At 45.0% G+C, this 18810-nt stretch overlaps 1 protein-coding gene across 3 annotated transcripts in view; it reads right to left on the minus strand.

Annotated features, from left to right (window-relative positions):
- Positions 1-9203: 9203 nt before the first annotated feature.
- Positions 9204-18810, minus strand: part of PMP22 (peripheral myelin protein 22) — a 28457-nt gene continuing 18850 nt past the window's right edge. For all 3 annotated transcript variants that reach the window (XM_075994040.1, XM_012747962.2, XM_012747963.3), the window contains exons 4-5: positions 17304-17444; positions 9204-10471 (exon numbers count right to left, since the gene is read on the minus strand). In XM_075994040.1, the coding sequence (XP_075850155.1) occupies positions 10308-10471; positions 17304-17444 (305 nt within the window). In that variant the 3' untranslated portion in view covers positions 9204-10307. The remainder of the gene's footprint in view (positions 10472-17303; positions 17445-18810) is intronic.

Consider the following 18810-nt stretch of genomic DNA (forward strand, 5'->3'; position numbering starts at 1 on the left):
TAAGTTTTGGAAAGCACAGACTAGATTGTGAGTGATGCAGTCTAAAAGGCATTATCAGCTATTTCAAATCAATAGATCAATCAATTGTGACTTGTCTTGCAAGTCACAGCATTCACTGGCAAAAAAGTACACACATGTGAAATCTGCCAAATGTACAGAAAATGACTCTTTCCATAGAATGGCCAAAAAACCTGGCATTTTCTCTGTAACTAAAACTGAGAAATGGTGAATGGAGGAAGGAGGTGAGAATGAGATGAGAGGAAAAGTGTTATATGACACTTTTCTATTTCACAGAAGTCTGAAAATCAAGTAAATATAGGTCTGAGAGCTTAGAAATCCGACTGTAATGACTGATGTAAAATAATAAACAAGACATATGTCCTCCAAAACACTGAAGAAGAGATCATAGTAAAGAACACATAGGTTATGCCAAAGGGGGGGGCATTAAAAAGATATTAAAAGCAAAGCAAAGGTATGAGCAAAGGCGTATTGAAGAAATGCAGTCCAAAAGAAATGAAATAACAATGTTATATTCATAGAAAACAAAATACCAGGCAAAAAACATTAGAACAGGGCCATGTTACATTCTAAAGGGTGTAATTCAGACAAAGATATAGTCATAATTATTCCTTATACAATAACTATCATAGCATCAGTACTAAAGATGCAGGAAATTATTAGCGATCCAAGGAAGAACTGGTGAAGAAAAATAATAAATTGAATGAAAGCAGGAAAGGAAAAGCAAGAAACATAAGCATGCTAGTGATTTAGAAAGAAATAAGTGAAATCGATACGTATAACATTTTTCAATAAAATAAGAGAGAGAAACCATTGCTCAAGAAGAATCAAAAGAAAGAGAAAACACAAATATGTAAAATTAGGAACAAGAAAATGGATACAGGAGATTCAGAATAACTATTAGAAAATCCTGCATGACTTTATGAAAATAAAATAGAAAATATGAATAAAATATACAATTTCCTATAATATAGGAATTATTAAAGTAAATCAGGAGTTCAAGTGCTTAAATAGGACACAACTCATGGAACAAAAGTTTGAGAAAGGTGTCAGAGTCCTCTTCTTTAGTTGGTAGTATAACTATCCAAGAGCCACAGAGAGCCACTCTTCTTGACGAAAAGTCAAGAAAACCAACACCACTTATATTACACAAGCCCTTTAAGCACACATCTAAAAGACAGAATGGTTTCCATTCATGTGACAGCCCTAATATAACCCTAAAATTAAAACTTGTTAAACACAGCATACCAAAAAAATTAAAAATAAATCTCATTTATAAACATAAACACTAAGAAAAGCCATAATAAAATGCTAGCAAAAAATTTCCCACAATATGGTCAAAAGAATAATGCACTATTAAGAAGTCACTTTTATTTTGTTTAAAAAAAACGATTCAATATTAAGAAAACTGTTGATAAGATTTGCCACAGTAATTGGTTAAAGGTAGAAAAATAAAGCAGTGTTCTTGATAAAGACTAAAAAAATTGATAACATTTAATATAAATTATGATTAAAATTCCTGCTGTGAATCAAGAAATATGTACTTACTGAAAAAAAAATTTCTAAATAACTAAATTATAAACACTAGTATTCCCGTTAAATTCAGGGGGAAAAAAGAAAATAATGTTCAGTATCCAAGCTATTATTTGGCATGTTCTGGAAATTCTAGGTAATCAATAAGGCAATTAAAAAATTAAGAACTATCAATTTGGAAATGAAAGAAAACACAGATACATTATCTCTTTTTTTCTGTTTTTGCTCATGCTGTGACTATTTACATGAAAAGCCAAGATAGAAGAAATATTCGGGGAAAAAGGGAACCAAGCATAAAACGGTTTTATAAAAATCAATTGTTTTCTGACATCCCCACAATAACCAATGATAAAATACAGTGGAATAAAATCAATTCACAAAAGCCATAAACATGTAACTGCCTAGAAATAAAGTTAACATATAATGAGATATTACATTTATTAATGAAATTCATTAATATATAGTTATTTTTATGATGAAGACTAAAAAAGGTCATCAGAGTACAAAACAAGAACTGAATAGAGTTATTCGTACTCTATATCTGCTTGAGAAGCTATCAGTTTTACTCCAATTAATTTATAAGTTTACCCCATAACTCTTTCAAAATAGAAACTGAATTTTCATTTCCAAAATGGAAGGGGCTTCTGTATAATAGCTTGCAGCAGATAAATTCTTCTGGCTGACAATTACTGGAAAATCTGGATGAAATTAAAAAAAAATTCTGTTTGAAAGTATCAAGAGATACCAAAGCCACCAGGACCTGAGAAGCCGGTAGATCAGAGAGAAGAAAACCCACTGAAGTGAGCCCAACACTCTTTCCTGAATTCCCCCTTAAAGAATTTGCCAACTGATAAACAACAGACTGGAGCTTGAGAAGTTGCCCAGAAAGAAGATGCTGAGGCAGAAAAGCCAAGCACAGTTTTCAGCACCTAAGAGAGTTAGGGAGACAAAACTGTAGTTGGGGGCTGCATAACTGGAGTACACGATTCTGGAAGGAAGAGACGGATGCAAGCCTGGCACCTTGAGTGAGCAACTATTTCCCTCGATGCATTTGCCATTTTGTAAACAAGACACTCCCAGAGTCTGGAAGCAGAGCAGAAAGCAGCTGCTAAGAGGGCAGTTTCTAATCAAAACTCCATTTCTGTAAATTCCTAAGATTGAAATATTTCTCAGAAGTGCTCAAGGGTGGAAAATAAATGTCATCGAGATAATCCCTGGGAAAACCCAAGATTCTGTTAGTGAAGAAATATGTTAACTGTTCATCTCCAATATCCTGTTTCGCTTTATACTGCTCAGAAGGAATAAAAATCTCATCCCTTTAAAGAAAATAACCCAAACCACAAAAATAAAAGGTGTATTACTTTTTAAACTGAAAGAAAAGTCTTAATAAGAGAATTAGGAACATCTAGAGCAGACAGCTGTCTCTTCCTTAACAGCTTTATTGAGATATAATCTCATACCATACAATTGACTCATTTAAAGTGTACAATGCATTGGTTTTTAGTATATTCACATTTGTGAAAAGATGTGCAACCACAGCCAATTTTAGAACATTTTCACCATCTCCAAAGGAAACATCATACCATTTAGCTATTACAACCTTACACTCCCATCCTCACTCACCACTCCTAAATGATGCTAACCTACTTTCTGTCTCTATAGATTTCTGTGCTCTGAGTATTTCATATAAATGGAATCAATTGTGGTCTTTTGCGACTGGCTTCTTTCACTTAGCATAAAGTTTTCAAGGTACATCCACGTCGTAGCATGAATCAGTACTTCATTCTTTTTTATGGACAAATTATACATTATTGTAATGTCCTAGCATCATTCCAGGCATCAAATAGTGTTTTTCCGTTCATCAGTTAATGGGCTCAAGATGATGCAGGAAAGTGACTCCCAACGCTGGGAGCCACTTGCACTTCAAGTGGGTCCTTGGCTTCCCGTGAGAAAGAATTCAGGAGTGAGCCAACAAAATAAGTGAAAGCAAGATTTATTCAGAAACTTATAGAAAGTCAGAAAGTCTACTCCACAGAAGAGCAGAGGCAAGCTCTCCCTGCAGAAGAGAACCAGCCCCCTGTTTCCTATTGTCTTTCTGGTTAAGCAACAGGCTAAACAAGGGGAGGAATATTCATGGTGGGGCGGTGTTCCTCCAACATCTTGGTTCTGACCAGTTGGAACTTGCCCTGCCTTTATCTTGTTTTTGTCAGGGCAATTAGAAACTTTGTTTTGAGACTTCCTGATTCAGGAAGGTCATGCTGCAGCAATGCCCAAAGCAATGCCATGCCCAAAGGTTGCTTCCACCTTTTGGCTATTATGAGTAATGCTGCTATAAACATCTGTGTACAAGTCTCTGTGTGGACATATGTGTTCATTTCTCTTGGGTGTATATCTAGGAGAGAAATTGCTGGGTCACATGGTAACTCCATGTTTAATCCTTTGAGGAGTTGTCAGAAAGTCTTCTAAAGCAGTTGCACCATTCACATTCCCAGCAACAGTGTAGGAGGGTTCCAATTTCTCCATATCCTCACCAACACGTGTTATCATCAGACTTGCTGATTCTAGCTAACCTAGTGGGGGTGAAGTGGTAGCTCATGGTTTTGATTTGTATTTCCCTGATGACTAGTTACATGAAGCAGCTTTTCATAGGCTTACCAGTCATTTGTATATCTTCTTTGGACAAATGTCTTTTCAGGTCTTTTGCCCATTTTTTATTGGATTCTTGTCTTTTTGTTAAAGTGTAAGGGTTTTCATATATTCTGGACACAAGGCCCTTATCAGATATATGATTTGCAAATATTTTCTCATGTGTAGTAGGTTGTCTTTTTTTTTTTTTTCTTTCTTTTTTTTGAGACAGAGTCTCACTCTGTTGCCTGGGCTAGAGTGCCGTGGTATCAGCCTCGCTCACAGCAACCTCAAACTCCTGGGCTCAAGCAATCCTCCTGCCTCAGCCTCCTGAGTAGCTGGGACCACAGGCATGCGCCACCAAGCCAGGCTAATATTTTTGTTTCTATTTCTAGTTGCCTGGCTAATTTTTTCTATTTTTAGTGGAGATGGGGTCTCACTCTTGCGCAGGCTGGTCTTGAACTCCTGACCTCAAGGGATCCTCCCAGAGTGCTAGCATTACAGGCGTGAGCCACCACGCCCGGCCTTCACTTTCTTGATAGTGTCCTTTGAAACAAAATTTTTAATTTTGTTGAAATTCAGTTTATCTACTTCTTTTGTGGCTCATCCTTTTGGTATTATGTCTAAGAATTCTTTGCCAAATGCAAGGTCATAAAGATTTACGTACAAGTTTTTATCCCAGATTCTTATAGTTTTGGCATTTATATTTAAGTCTTTGTTCCATTTTGAGTCACTTTTTGTACATGGTGTTAGATAAGAGTCAAACTACATTCTTTTGCATATGAATATTCAGTTGTCCCAGCACCAGTTGTTGAAAAGACTATTCTTTCCCATTGGATGGTCTTGGCAATCTTGTCAAAAATCAGCTGGTCAAGTGGTGTGAGTTTATTTCTGCATTCCCAAGCCCATTTCACTCATAAATATATTGCTGTGACAGTACCACACTGTCCTGATTACCATTGTTGTGTAGAAAGTTTTAAAATCAAGGCATTTGAGTGTTGCTACTTTCTTCTTCTTTTTTAAGATTTTTAAAATTATTCTAGGTCCCTTGTGATTCCATTGGAATCTTAGATTCAGCTTGCCAATTTCTGTAAAGAAGTCAGCTGGGATTCTGACAGGAATTGCATTGAATCTGTAGAACACTTTGGAAGCACTGACATCTTAACAATGTTAAACCTCCTGATCCATGAACATGGGATGCTTTTTGAGTATTTAGATCTTCTTTAACATCTTTCAACAATATTTTATGATTCTCACAGTATAAGTTTTATGTTTCTTTAGTTAAATTTATTCTTAAATATTTTATCCTTTTGGATGCTAAGTAGATTTGTTTTCTTTATTTCATTTTTAAATTTTTCATTACAAATATAGAAATACAATTGATTTTTATATTAACACTGTATCCTGCTACCTTGCTAAATTTATTAGTTCTAATAGTTTTTTTAGTGTATTCCTTAGGATTTTCTATATACAAGATCATGTTATCTGTGAACAGGAATAGTTCAAAAGTTCTTTTCTAATATGAATGCCTCGTATATTTTTTTATTGCCTAAATACACTGGCTAGATCCCCCTGTATAATATTAAATAGAGGTGGTGAGAGCAGACATCCTTATCTTATTCCTGATCTTAGAGAGGAGGCCTTTAGAATTTCACTAATAAGTATGATATTAGGTGTGGATTTTTCATAGTTGCCTTTTACCAGCTTGAGGAAGTTTCCTTTTATTACTAGTTTGTTCAGTGTTTCTATCGTGAAAGGATGTTGGGTTTTGTCAAATGCTTTTTCTGAGTCTTTTGAGATGATTGTGTTATTTTTGTCTTTTATTTTGTTGACATGATGTTTTACATTAGTTGATTTTCAGATGTTGAACCAAACTTGTATTCCTAGGGTAAATCCCACTTGTTCATGGTGTATAATGCTTCTCATATTAAGCTGGAATTGGTTTCCTAGTATTTGGTTAAGGATTTTTGAGTCCATATTCATAAGAGATATTGGTCTATAGTTTTATTTCTTGTGATATCTTTGTTTGGTTTTGATATCAGGGTAATATCAGCCTCATAGAAAGAGATGGGAAGCAGTCCTTCCTTTTCTATTTTTTGGAGGAGTTTGTTAGGAATTGGTATTAATTCTTTTTTAAATATTCCGTAGAGTTCATCAGTGAAGCCATCTGGGCCTGGGCTTTTTTTATTTGTAGGTAATTTATTTTCATTACTACTTCAATCTCTTCTCTCATTATGAATCTATTTAAATTGTCTATTTATTCTTGAGTCAGTTTAAGTAATTGTGTCTTTCTAAAGAATTTGTCCATTTTAACTACGGTATCTAATGTGTTGGCATACAATTATTTATAGTATTCCTTATAACTCTTGTTGTTTCTGTAGGGTCAGTGTACTGTCCCCTCTATCATTGCAGGTCTCTAAGGCAGACAGTTTCCCAAGACATTGAAACTGGGCCGTGGGTGGGAGATTAGTAACAACCATGTCCACAGAAACTGGTAGCAGACAAGCTGTTTATACTCAAGTGTTTTATTTTAACACTTCTCTGTTCTTGGTGCAATCCATGAGTTACATGTTGAAAGTAAGGCTCAACTGTCAACTGGAGTTGGCATGATTTTTCTGGAGACTAAGCTGGCCATACCTATCAGATTTTTAAAAATATGCCTGCCCCTTTGTCTTGGCAACATCCTTACCAGGAATTTAACACTTGGATACACTTTAAAAATTCATTAATATTCATGTGTAAGGATGTCCACTGAAGAATTTTGAGTTATAATAAAAACAGGGACACAATCAAATGCCTATCAATAGGAGGCTGGTACATAAAGGTTTGTACCACAACACACTCAAATACTACGCAAAATTTTGAAAGAAAGAAACAGTGCTCATTAAAAAGAATGGAGTATATGCTAATATGGAATTATCTCCAGTTTTTAATCATTGAGTAAAAAAAATGTATAGAACCAAGTGAGTAGTACAAACACTGTGGTATAAATTTTTGAAACACATAAATAGATGTATATATGTGGGCATTTTTCCTGGAAGAAATTATAAAAAAATATGTCTTGTAGTTACCTTTGGCAAGAGATTATGGGTAGGTGGGGAAGAAACTTTCAAGTTTTATTTTTCCCTGTAGAAATGGTTAGATCTTATAATCTTGGATGTATTTTACTTTTTTAAAAATCCTAACAGGGTTACCTGGGTCGGAAGATCTGGGGACAATTTTTGGTTTTCTTCTCTGTTCTTATCCATATTGATTTTTGATGAAATGTTATAAAAGACAACCTATGAAATTAAAACAGATGCTTTCAAAGTACAATCTTGTGAAATAAAATTCTTCATTTTCTTAATCACTTAGTCTCATATGGCCACCTGTGCCACCTTAAAACTGTCTTAGTCAAAAGCAGAATAGTGGGTCACTACTGAAAACCTTGGAAAGGAGAAACTCTTCTGTCACAGATGCCCAAAGACAGAAGAACATGAGGTGCCTGAAGCTGGCTTCCCTCTGGGCTCCTGATACTCAACGCACGGTCCACAGACCAGCAGCCCCAGTGCCACCCAGGCCCTAACTGGAAATGCAGAACCTCACCCCCCTCCCCAGACCCCCTGAATCAGAATCTGCATCCTACAGGGCTCCTGAGTGATTTGTCTAGGTGATTTTTTTAAATTTTTTTTTCTTTTTTTTTTTTTAGAGACAGCGTCTTGCTTTTGCTCAGGCTGGTCTCAAACTCCTGAGCTCAAACGCTCTACCAGCCTCGGCCTCCCAGAGTGCTTGGATTACAGACATGAGCCACCACACCCGGCCTCAGGTGATTTTTAGCACATTAAAGTCTGAGAACTCCTGGACTATCTCAGAGGTTTCATCCTTAGGTACATGCTACAGTCACCAGAAGTGTTCTTTAAACCTCTCAACATGGACTCACAGCATCTGAATCTCCAGCTTGGGCCCCTGCATGTGAGATTCCAATGTGCAGCTTGATACTGAGAACACCCCATAATAATTAATATCTCCTTCTTCCGTGCTCCTTCAAATACACCCCTGTCATAACATTTGTGAAAACCACTCTAATTCATAGAGTGCTTTCTAGGTAGCAGTCAGTACGCTAAGCACTTTACCTGCATCACTTCCTTTTATTCCCTGCAACCCTGTAACTTTGGGGTTGGCATCCCTGTCTTACAAATGAGAAAACTGAATCTTAGAGTTTAAGTAACCCTTCCAGCTCCCTATAGCTGGTAAGTAGCAGAGGGTAGGTTCAAACTCAGGCTGCTTAACTTCTATGCTCTTAACTCTATTATAATATAGTAACTGATTTGCTTGTATCTTTCACTATAATGTGACCTTTCAATGTTAAGAATTATGTCATTCTTTCTTGATCTCTGGTGCCAAGTTCAAAATAGCTACACAATAAATACTGAAGAGTATCAAGTGCATCATTAGCTTGATATATTGCAGAGGCACAATAAAAAGTCGATGAGTGAAAATATGTGTGCCTGAGACACAGCCCAGAATCCTCGAGCCACGTGGCAAGGTCGGCCCTTCCCCTCCCTTGGGATGGTGTTAGGGCCTCACTTGGTGTCAACTACGTTTTATCTGAAAGTGTGGCCTCAGGCCCCCAGCGTTCAGACCTTTCACCACGTCATACCTCAAGGTCAGGGCTCGGTGCTGCTCATGCCAACATTCCCGGCATACCAGGGCAGCTCATGGCATGCATCCGTGCTCCCATGCGGGGCGTCAGAGGACAGAGCCCGAGAGAGAGGGCTGAGCAGAATGAACATTTCAGTCCCTTCCAGTCCACCCCCAGCTTCTGTTTCGGCTACCATCCCCAACTCTCTCCAGTTAGCAGACATTTGCAGATGTCGGAAGGTGTCACATGCTCCCTGTGGCCTGCAAAGCAGCTATGATTTCAGTCCCTTAGACCATCCTGCAGTCCAGACCACCAGCTCAGCTTTGCTTTCCACTCTTCACCCGACCCTGACACGCACCTGTACCCGTGCGCAGGTCCCCACAAAAACCCAAGAGAGATCAGTAAGTTACTCTGACGTTTATTTTAATGCATCTTAGTCCACACAGTTGGTATAAAATCAGAAAAAGCAAAGCAAAAACAAAGGTCTGGAGTCTTAGCATCAGAAGGGCACCGTATATACATCTACAGTTGGTGGCCAATACGAGTCATTGCCAGACAGTCCTTGGAGGCACAGAACAGCCTAGATCTAGCCGAGCTCTGGGAACTCACAGTCCCAAGGCGTCTAGACACTTGTCCTGATGCTCTGACCGTAAGAAAAAAATGCAGGCGTGAAGAAGGCTTTATGATTTACTCATTATGGCAATAATAGCAGCCTAGCTAGGTACAAAAGCAGTTATAAACCATTTATATTACACGGAATTATTCAGGTCTCCATTCTATTTTACGTTGTAAAATCGTTAATTGAATTTCCAGTGAGTCGTTTAGATGATTAGTGATAATAAGGAATGGCAATTCCATAGCACCATTTCACAGATTTGTTGTCACTGATTTCTCATTTAGACGCGTGACCGAGACACCCCACCTGCGAGGGCGAGTACCCTAAAGCCACAGCCGTGTTTTTGCCGAGGGCTCCAGTTTGGGCACTTGGTCTGTGCGTGTGCAAGGCTCACACGGAGCTCTAGGCAGCGGGTGTTTCTGTTGAGTGCACGGGTCGCCCGCAGTGGCAGGGCTGCTGGCCAGGCGGGCGCACCCCCACTTTGGTTTCCTACGTGAGGTGGACTGGGAGGGAGGCATCTTCTTTCAGATGAAAGGGGAGGGGCGAGACGGAGTTCTTTTGTTTGTGGGCAACAAGAACAAAAACAAAAATACTGAGCGTGATTATACTGTTAGGATGTAAAGTCCCTTAGCTACGTCTTTAAGGTTCAACCCGAGGCTGATGGTCAACATGAAAAGCAAACGATACTATGTACACATATGTAAAAAGTGTTATAAATAGGTTTTATAAACCGTAGGTATTATATACATCTTCAGTCAACAGCACCCCCCACAACTGCTTCTATTTGGTTTGGTTTGAGTTTGGGATTTTTGGCTAGCTCTTTTTTCTGTTTTCTGGTTTCCTTCCTCCCTCCCCTGTGTACGCTCAGAGCCTCAGACCGACCGTCCGGGCGCCTCATTCGCGTTTCCGCAAGATCACGTAGACGACGCCGCTGAGCAGGGCCAGGGGGAAGGCCACCCAGGCCAGGATGTAGGCAAAGCCGTAGGAGTAGTCGGAGTTGAGGTGCCACTCCGGGTGCCGCACGGTGTAGATGGCCGCTGCGCTCATCACGCACAGACCTGGGGAAGGAGAGGGACAGCTGGGTGAGGGAGAGTTCCCGGCGGGCGCCCCCAACCCCGCCCCGCCACCCCGCGCTGACAGCACGTGCAGGAAGCATGTTTCCAACTCTGGAAGGAATCTGCTTCCAGATCCCGAATTGAGAGGAGGCGGCTGGGAAGTGTAGCAGCAAGGACTGCAACTTGCTCTCCACCTCCAACCGTGGCCGTCCGGGCCATGATCTCTGGGGGGCTTTTCACATTTTCTGCTCCACTCTTCCTTCCTGAACCATCGCCACTCCCCAGGCCACATGAGGTGACCAGCAAGCGTTCAGGTTGCTAGACAAGACAGCTGTCTCCTTCCAAGAGTGGTTGGGTGCGGAGCCCCTGGAAACCCGTGAACCCCTCTGCGAATGAGTGGGGCCTTACCCAAACCGTGGGCACGCAACGCGCCACAGTTACCAGGGTCGGGCCACAGCCAGAGCACTGGTGTCCCGCAGACCGCGGCGCTCCAGAGCCCCTGGCAGGGCTGCCGTAAGACGTGGAGCACACCATGCCCGTGGGCACTGCTGGGCAGACGGAGGAACGTGTGGAGGAGGACAGGGAGGCGAGGAGGAAACGGGAGGACGGAGACAGGATGGGGGGAAGCAGGCTTCAGAGGAGCCAGACTGTGGAGGGCAAACTCCATTTCACTGGGTGCCCCCAGGCTGAGGTCTGAGGACCAATCGGGGACCGACGGGGGTCGGATGCACAGGTAGGTCAGGCCACCTTCCTGGCCCACCAACGCAGTCCTTTGGTGTGAGAGAGAAGGAAGGGCTCCACCTCGGGCCTTGTGGGGCAGCCACGCTCGAAGTGGCGGCTCAAGCCCACATGGCAGTCAGCGTCCCGCAGGGAGGGGTCTGGTGATGTCAGCGCCCCAGCCGGGAGCCGCACAAAGCCCAGTCTGTTCCCTTCTGAAAACAAGGCCTTTGAGAAGCTGTGAGTGACCCTATTATAAGCCCAGCGCGCCGTGTGGGATTCATGTGGTTCCAAAGCTCCGAATGCCCCCCGGACCACCCACACCTAACCCACACTGCCATTTGGGCTGCTGTTTTACTGGACACTGCAACTTTGTTTGAACAAAGTGCAGAAGTGGGAATATGTCACATTAACCGCCCTGATAAGATTGTCCTTCTGCAACTCAGGAGAAAACTCCCACTGGGTGGGCCCTGTGGACAAAGCCACACAATAGTCTTGGGACTACAGAGGGATGGGATCCAGGACCGCCACCTACTCGGGCTCAGGCAGCAGTAACGATGTCCCCGTGGGAGGGAACCAAGCTGGCGAGCTGCTGTTTGCGAGCACAGCAGGCCGATGTGCTGGGACACACCGTATTTGCCACGGGCTTGGGGACCCTCGGATATCTTGCCCTGCTGCTCCACGGCTCGCCGCCACAGCGTGCTAATTCTCGTCTCTGAGACACACTGAGGTTGTCTCTCGGGTTCTGTCTGACCTCCCTGGCGAGGGCAGGGCTATCGAAGGGGAGACGGCGTGGCAGAGAGCGAGGGGTTGCGAGGGCGCCAACAGGGCAGGACAATGCCTACCTGGGGTGAAAACTGCCTCGGTAGCTGACTGGACCCTGACCTCACTGGCAAAGAGGAAACATCGGGCTCTATCCTTGACCAAGAGGACAGAGAGAGGCAGGATACACAAGCGCAGTGACGACCAAGCAGCTTAACGCACATGGCTTTCGCCTAGCAGAGGATCGGACAACTCTAGGCTTAACTGCATACGCAATGCACTTGGATACCCACAACGCCAGAGAGAGCACCGGCACTGTCACTGCTGCTGTCAGCACTCCGGTGCCGTAGAGGGAGCACAAGGCCATGTAGGTAAAGCAACAGATGCACCCTGAGATATAGGAAGAACGAAATTCTTTGGCTGGGTACCCTCTGTCTGCAGCCCAGGGCAGTTAGTGTCATGCAATAGTTGTCTCCCAAAGCCAAAAATCCTTCCCAATAAGTGGATCCTGACTCACTTTCTCGGCAGCCAGTGGGTGGAGATGCGTCATCAAGGTCCCCCTGGTGAGGCAAGCGAGGCCCCGACACGCAGGCAGACGCTCTGCCTCCCGCAGATGAGCAATCTGCGCTTCAGCAGTGACCTGGACCCCCTGGGAGGGGCGCGAGTCTGGGCGTGGAGGCCCGCCGTGAGTGGCAGGGCACTGACCCTGTCCACACTGCAAGCAGGTGCTGGGCCTGCAGCTCACAAGAGCCTCTACCTGTTCCTGCATGGCTGGGCTTGCAGCAACTCCCTGGACGTCCTCCCAGGGCCCTTGCGAAGAGCAGGTCTCCGGCCAAGCCCCTCTAACGGCAACGGCAACCCCGAGTGAGCGGGTAGAGCACGGACCCTTGGAAGGGAGCACCCAAAGGCAAAGGGAGCCCCGGGAATTCCCGCTACCTCCTTATCATCTCCATTCCCGCCGGTTCAGTAAGCATGTAATGAGTGCCTACTGCATGCAGGCACTGTTCTAGATGCTGCTCTGGGCACAGCGCTGACACATCCAGCGTGACTCCCTCCCACGAAGGCTGCTGAATGGTGTCCAACGCAAGCCACGGTTCAATCTCCGGACACAGGGACACTGCTTTTATTAATCCCCCCAAATTCTTTTATTCTAAATGCCTGTAACTGTAGTGATCTGTCTACAAAACCAAAATGAAACAAAGTAAATTTAAAAAGTGAACCTCACTCAAAAGTCCCCACTACTATCTTTTCTGCTCAAATGGAGCTACACATTTGACCTGCGTCTGGTTCCTCCCCGGAAACACAATTATCTAGTCATCCAACAGGTAGTTATTCGGGGCATTCTTGCTGGATCTTAGTAGGGAAATAAATCAAAACATGCAAAACTTTCTTTCTAGGTCTCCATCTGTACGAATTCCTTGATGTTTTCCCATCGGGTGTAACCAGGCCCTCAGAGTTGAGGCGAGGATAACTGCGTCCGGAAACAGGTGGCCATAGGTTCTGAAAGTAAGAATAGCTCTGAAATCCAGATACAGGACCAGGATGTTCCTTCTCTGAGAAGGAGGTCTAGAATGGATGGGATGAGTTGTCTGCGACGGAGTTGTCCTGGAACACTTCATAGTGGGACTAGGGGCGGCTCAATGGCTACCCCAGTGGTTCCCAGCCCTGGACGCACATCAGAATCACCCAGGGAGCGGCCCCAGAGCTCAACGAGACCCTCCAGAGGTGAGGCCTGAGCACCGGCATTTTTTCCAAAAAGCATCCCAGATGATTCCGATATGCAGCTCAGGCTGGAAAGCACGGCACTGGAGGAAGGCGTGCACATCCGGGCAGCAGCCAACCCAAGGGAAGCGTGTAATCAAGGCAAGACGGTTCTTCACTGAGCCTTGTGCTAACTGGAGAAGGGACGACTGGCAAACCAGGGAGACCTCTCGCCACACACAGAGCTGCAATGTAGGGCAGGGAGCCGGAGACAGCTCCTCAACCCCAGAGCCCAGCACACCTTTGCACCTGCCTTTCCTGCAAAGCTCACGTGCATGCCCTGTAAAGACCACAGCTGGGCGCCCAAAGGGAAGCCAGTGCAGAGATAAGTCAGCCTGTAACAGCCACTTGGGTGACTCAGCAGAGATTCTGGGGGTTTCCACTTAAAGTGCACTTGTCCTCCATGGACACTAGGTACTGTGGAAGGCACACTCTTAGATCTGACATCCTGTGATGGTGGGGCTACTTTCTTCTTCTTTCTTTCCTTCCTCCCCTCCTGCCTTTCTTTATTATTTCTTTTGTTTTGTTTTAGCTTTTCTGACTTCTTCCTTGATGTTAAATTGTCCCTTCCCAGGTTTTCACTACTTCTAGTCTCCAACAACCCTATCCTAATTTGCTTTCTAGTTACTAGCTCCTTAATAGTCCCTGAGTTGGGAAACAACATGACACAGTTGGTTTAGAACTGTCACATGCTAAAGGAGTCAGGATCTCTAAGTAGAGTTGCTAACTCTTTCAGTTCTGAGCTTTAGCAGAAAGACCCTGCAGCCATTTCAAATGCAATATTCCAGAGAGCGGGGGTTCCTAGGGCCTGCCTTTCAGATCATTTGTACTGGGGTTGACAACAAAGGACAGAACATTTTCGGGACTTGTAAATTACACTGTTATTTTAGCTCCTGTCTAATTCAAGATAACTTCCTATTCAAACCAGCTGATAGCTGAAAACTAGGTCTGGCCAGAGATTAGCAGCTAGATGTGAAAGGGGATAGGAAAGCAGGGATCATGTGCTTTCCCTTCAGAGACAGCACAGTTCCAAACACTTGCCTCAGTTCAGAGCGGAATCACAGCATATATACAGCGAGTATAAATTAGTAAATGCATTTTGGAAGATGAGAAAATCTCGATGCCTAAGAGAGTTTGGCTGAACTGAAATATTCTAACAGACACCATTGCAGCTACTTGTGTGACTTGACAGTTGTTATCTCTGAGCTGAGTTTTGGCCTAAAATGTTGTTAAGAAGACAGTATTTGAGAATTTAAAGCTGAAATATCTCGGCGGGAAGAATGAAGATGACGGTGCTGCCTATTGCTCCTTCGACGGCGCCTGAGGCCCCTGGGTGCCCGCCGTCAGGGTGCCGAGCCGGGCGGGCCAGGCTGTGCTCGCCGCAGACCCTCGGGGCTTCAGAACAATGCCCGGCGCGGATCTGCACTGTCCCTCCGATGAGGGCAGCCAGTCCCAATGAAGACAACATAAAAAAAAGCCTTCTGCCTTGGATGTTGTGTTCTTTAAAATTTTTGGTGGAGTCTGTGTCTCTAAATATGAGGAGAGTTGCCCAGCCATATTCAAGGCGCATTGTGTGGAGGTGCAAGCCCTCAGTCGCCCCATGAGCTGGGTGACCTGGGCCTTCATTTACCTCTCCTGGGCTCAGTTTATTCACCAATAAAATAACAAGCTTGTGTGGATTAACTATAAACATGCTATAAAACTTCTGGTCCGTAAGCCCATAAAAATATTATCTAGAGGACGCAGTCACTGATGCAATGGCCACGACCGTCATTCGATCTGACCTCAAACCATGAGTGAGCAAAACAAGAAACCCCAGAGTGCATCACAGCTTTATCACATCTGGAAGTGGAGCGCAGCGCTTCACTTCAACGTGGCTCGAGATGGCATCTCGCCGCATACCTCGTCACTTGACAGAGCTGGCAGCAATGCAGGAGCTTGGGCTTGGTGTAATGAAACCTGGGCACGTAGCAAAGCTCCATTTGGCTTTAAAATCCCCAAACCATGAACATTGAAATGTTGTGTTTAAGTGTTTAATGAGGAGTGGCTCTTCCATTTAACTTCCTTTTTCCAGGAAAGGGTAATTCTCTGGCTTCTAGAAAATGTCACCAACATTCACCTGGGGCTGTGTCCTCCCGGGCAGCCCCGTGCACGGCATCGTATCTGCCCATCCGGGCGGCAAGCGCGTGCGGCTGCTCTCAGCTTCCAGTGCCTGCCCCTGAGCACAGGGTGGTGACACGGCGCCACGGGCGTCTGACAGCCAACTAAAACAAGAGACGCTGTGTCCTCTGCCTCCTCAGGGGCCAGAATCCAGAACCTCTCCCCGTGCCCAGAGCTTGTGATTTATGAACTTGGACCACAGAGTCCACCACAGTAGCTGCCTCTTACTTCTCTCCAGTGCCCTGCCGACTCAGCCGGCAGTCCACGGCCGGGGCGTGGCGGGGGAGGAGAGGAAGAGCCAAAGAAGCAGGACGCTGGCCAGAATCCGGAGACAGCGAGCGTCCGAATAGCCTGTCCAAAGAGGGACCCTGAAGACAGTTTAGGAGGAGATGAAGGAGACCTTTCGTGTGTTGTCATGTTTGGAAATGATGGCATGCTACCCAGGAGTGCAAAGGAAGACACCAGAGAGGACAAGAGTAAATCAAAGCCCATCAGAACTAAACAAGGGCAAGAATTTATCAGTGTCCCTGTGTCACAACCCACAGGCAGAAGACACAGACAGAAGACACATGTGGCAGCTCTCAGCACACGAGGGCCATGTTCTACACTGAGGCAGAGAAGGTTTCTTGGGCATCATCTGATCTACAGGCAACAGCACTCAAACTTGGCCTTTGCTCTACTGAAATCCTCAGTATTTACCTCTGATTATGTGTCCAGGTTTAGCTTCATTACTGATGAGACATCAGGCTTGGGTGGGGACCTTCCCTCCAGAGCCTCTCAGCCTCTTCCACACGCGCCTCATCCCAGGGAGAAGTGCAGAGCTCCCAATTCTAAGACACCTGTACACACACACACACACTCACACACACACACACACACACTCACACACTCACACACACTCACACACACTCACACACACACACTCACACACTCACACACACACACACTCACACACACACACTCACACACTCACACACACACACACACTCACACACACACTCACACACACTCACACACACTCTCACACACACACACACACACACACACACACACACACTCACACACTCACACACACACACTCACACACTCACACACACACACACACTCACACACACACACACTCACACACACACACACACACTCACACACACACACTCACACACACTCACACACACTCACACACACACACACACACACACACTCACACACACACACACACTCACACACTCACACACACACACACACACACACACACTCACACACACACACACACACACACACACACACACTCACACACCTGCACTTTATGAAAAGCGTCCAACGGGCAGACTCACAAACACCAGTCTCTCTGGGGCGACATCCTTCTACTAAACTAATCATTCTGCAGGCTGTGACACGCCGCGCTGCCACACGGACTGTCCCACCCACAACTTACCAGCAAGGATCTGGAAGATTCCAGTGATGTAGAACCGGCCCCCTTTGGTGAGAGTGAAGAGCTGGCAGAAGAACAGGAACAGGGACAGAACGCTGAAGATGACGGACAGGATCATGGTGGCCTGGACAGACTGCAGCCATTCTGGGGGGAGATCACACGGTTAGGAAAGCCGGCCACGGCCGGGGCTCTGCATGCGGCGGCAGAGGCCTCCCCTCCCCGGCAGAGCTCAGACTATTCACTTTTGCCTCTAGAAAGACATTCTTCATTTCACAGTTTCTTTGGGAGGAAAAAAAATACATACATACACACACATATATAATGCATGTTTAATTGTGGACATTTTAGGAAAGGGCTGTAAGAAAATATCTACAGTCTTACCATGAGGGGTTAAACTCAAGTTAAAATGTACTGAATTTCCTTCCAGCATTTGTGCCAATGTGTTACTTATGGGTGTGCATTAACATGCGTGTTACAGAGGGCCTGGGCCTCCCCACTGCCTTTCCTCCTCTTGCCCAGGGGCCTGTTAAGGGCTTATCAGAACTCCTGCATGCCAGGAAGAATAGTTGAAAACCACTGTTCAAAATATCTGCATCCCCTGAGGAGACGTAAAGGTGGAGGGAGTGGCTGCTGGAGCCCAAACCAATTGTTTTCGGGGAATGGAGGAAACGCTGACAGAGAAAGGTATGCTCTGTGTGGGTCGGATGGCCATCTGCCTGGCCACGCGCGCCTTTTGTCCTGGTCGGTCCTGACCGTGGCCGCTAGCCCTGCACGGCGCGGCCCGTGCTCAGGAAGCACCAGATAGGGTCAGGCCCCCACTTCCCCATCTCTGTGGAGCTGCGATCTCCGAGCCTCCAACTGAAATTCAGACAAAGAAGGGAGTGTCCCCCGTGGTCCCTCCAGCTCACCATCTACTGCAAACTCATGCCATTTCAGGAAGGAAGAGGGGACCACCTGGATTCCACACTCTGGCAGGACGGCCACGGGGTTTACCTAGAAGAGCTGCACCTGGCCCTTGTCGTTTCTTCCAAGTGCCGCATGGCAGTGGGCGGGCACTGCTCTCAGGGAGCAGCCACTGGAGAAGCTACAGGGCTTCCTCTCACACATCAGTGCTCAGCCCAGCACTCACGGCCATGAAATCTGGATGGTCTATAACTAACTGAATAAGATAAACCAGTTTTGAGTTGCATGTAGCTCATGGCAGAATTTTAAGGGTGCTGATGAGGTTAACTGTTACTACAGTTTCAGGTAAGATTTTTCCAAGACACGGACCGGAAGCATTTTAGAGTTGGAAGAAACCTGAGAGATCAAATAACCCAGCTTCTTTGCACTGAGAGAGATTTCCGGAGATGTTTGGCCAAGCCCAAGTGACCCAGCCAAACTCGGGAGAACCTGGATTCCACGCTAGCACTCCTTCCACTACAGCACAACAGGCGCTTCTTTTATTTTTTCAATGTCTTTGTCAATTAAGGCAAGAAAATGATGACTAATGGGTTGTGAGCCATCCTGA

This window comes from Microcebus murinus, chromosome 18 (assembly GCF_040939455.1).
Source record: "Microcebus murinus isolate Inina chromosome 18, M.murinus_Inina_mat1.0, whole genome shotgun sequence".
NCBI classification, from domain to species: domain Eukaryota; kingdom Metazoa; phylum Chordata; class Mammalia; order Primates; family Cheirogaleidae; genus Microcebus; species Microcebus murinus.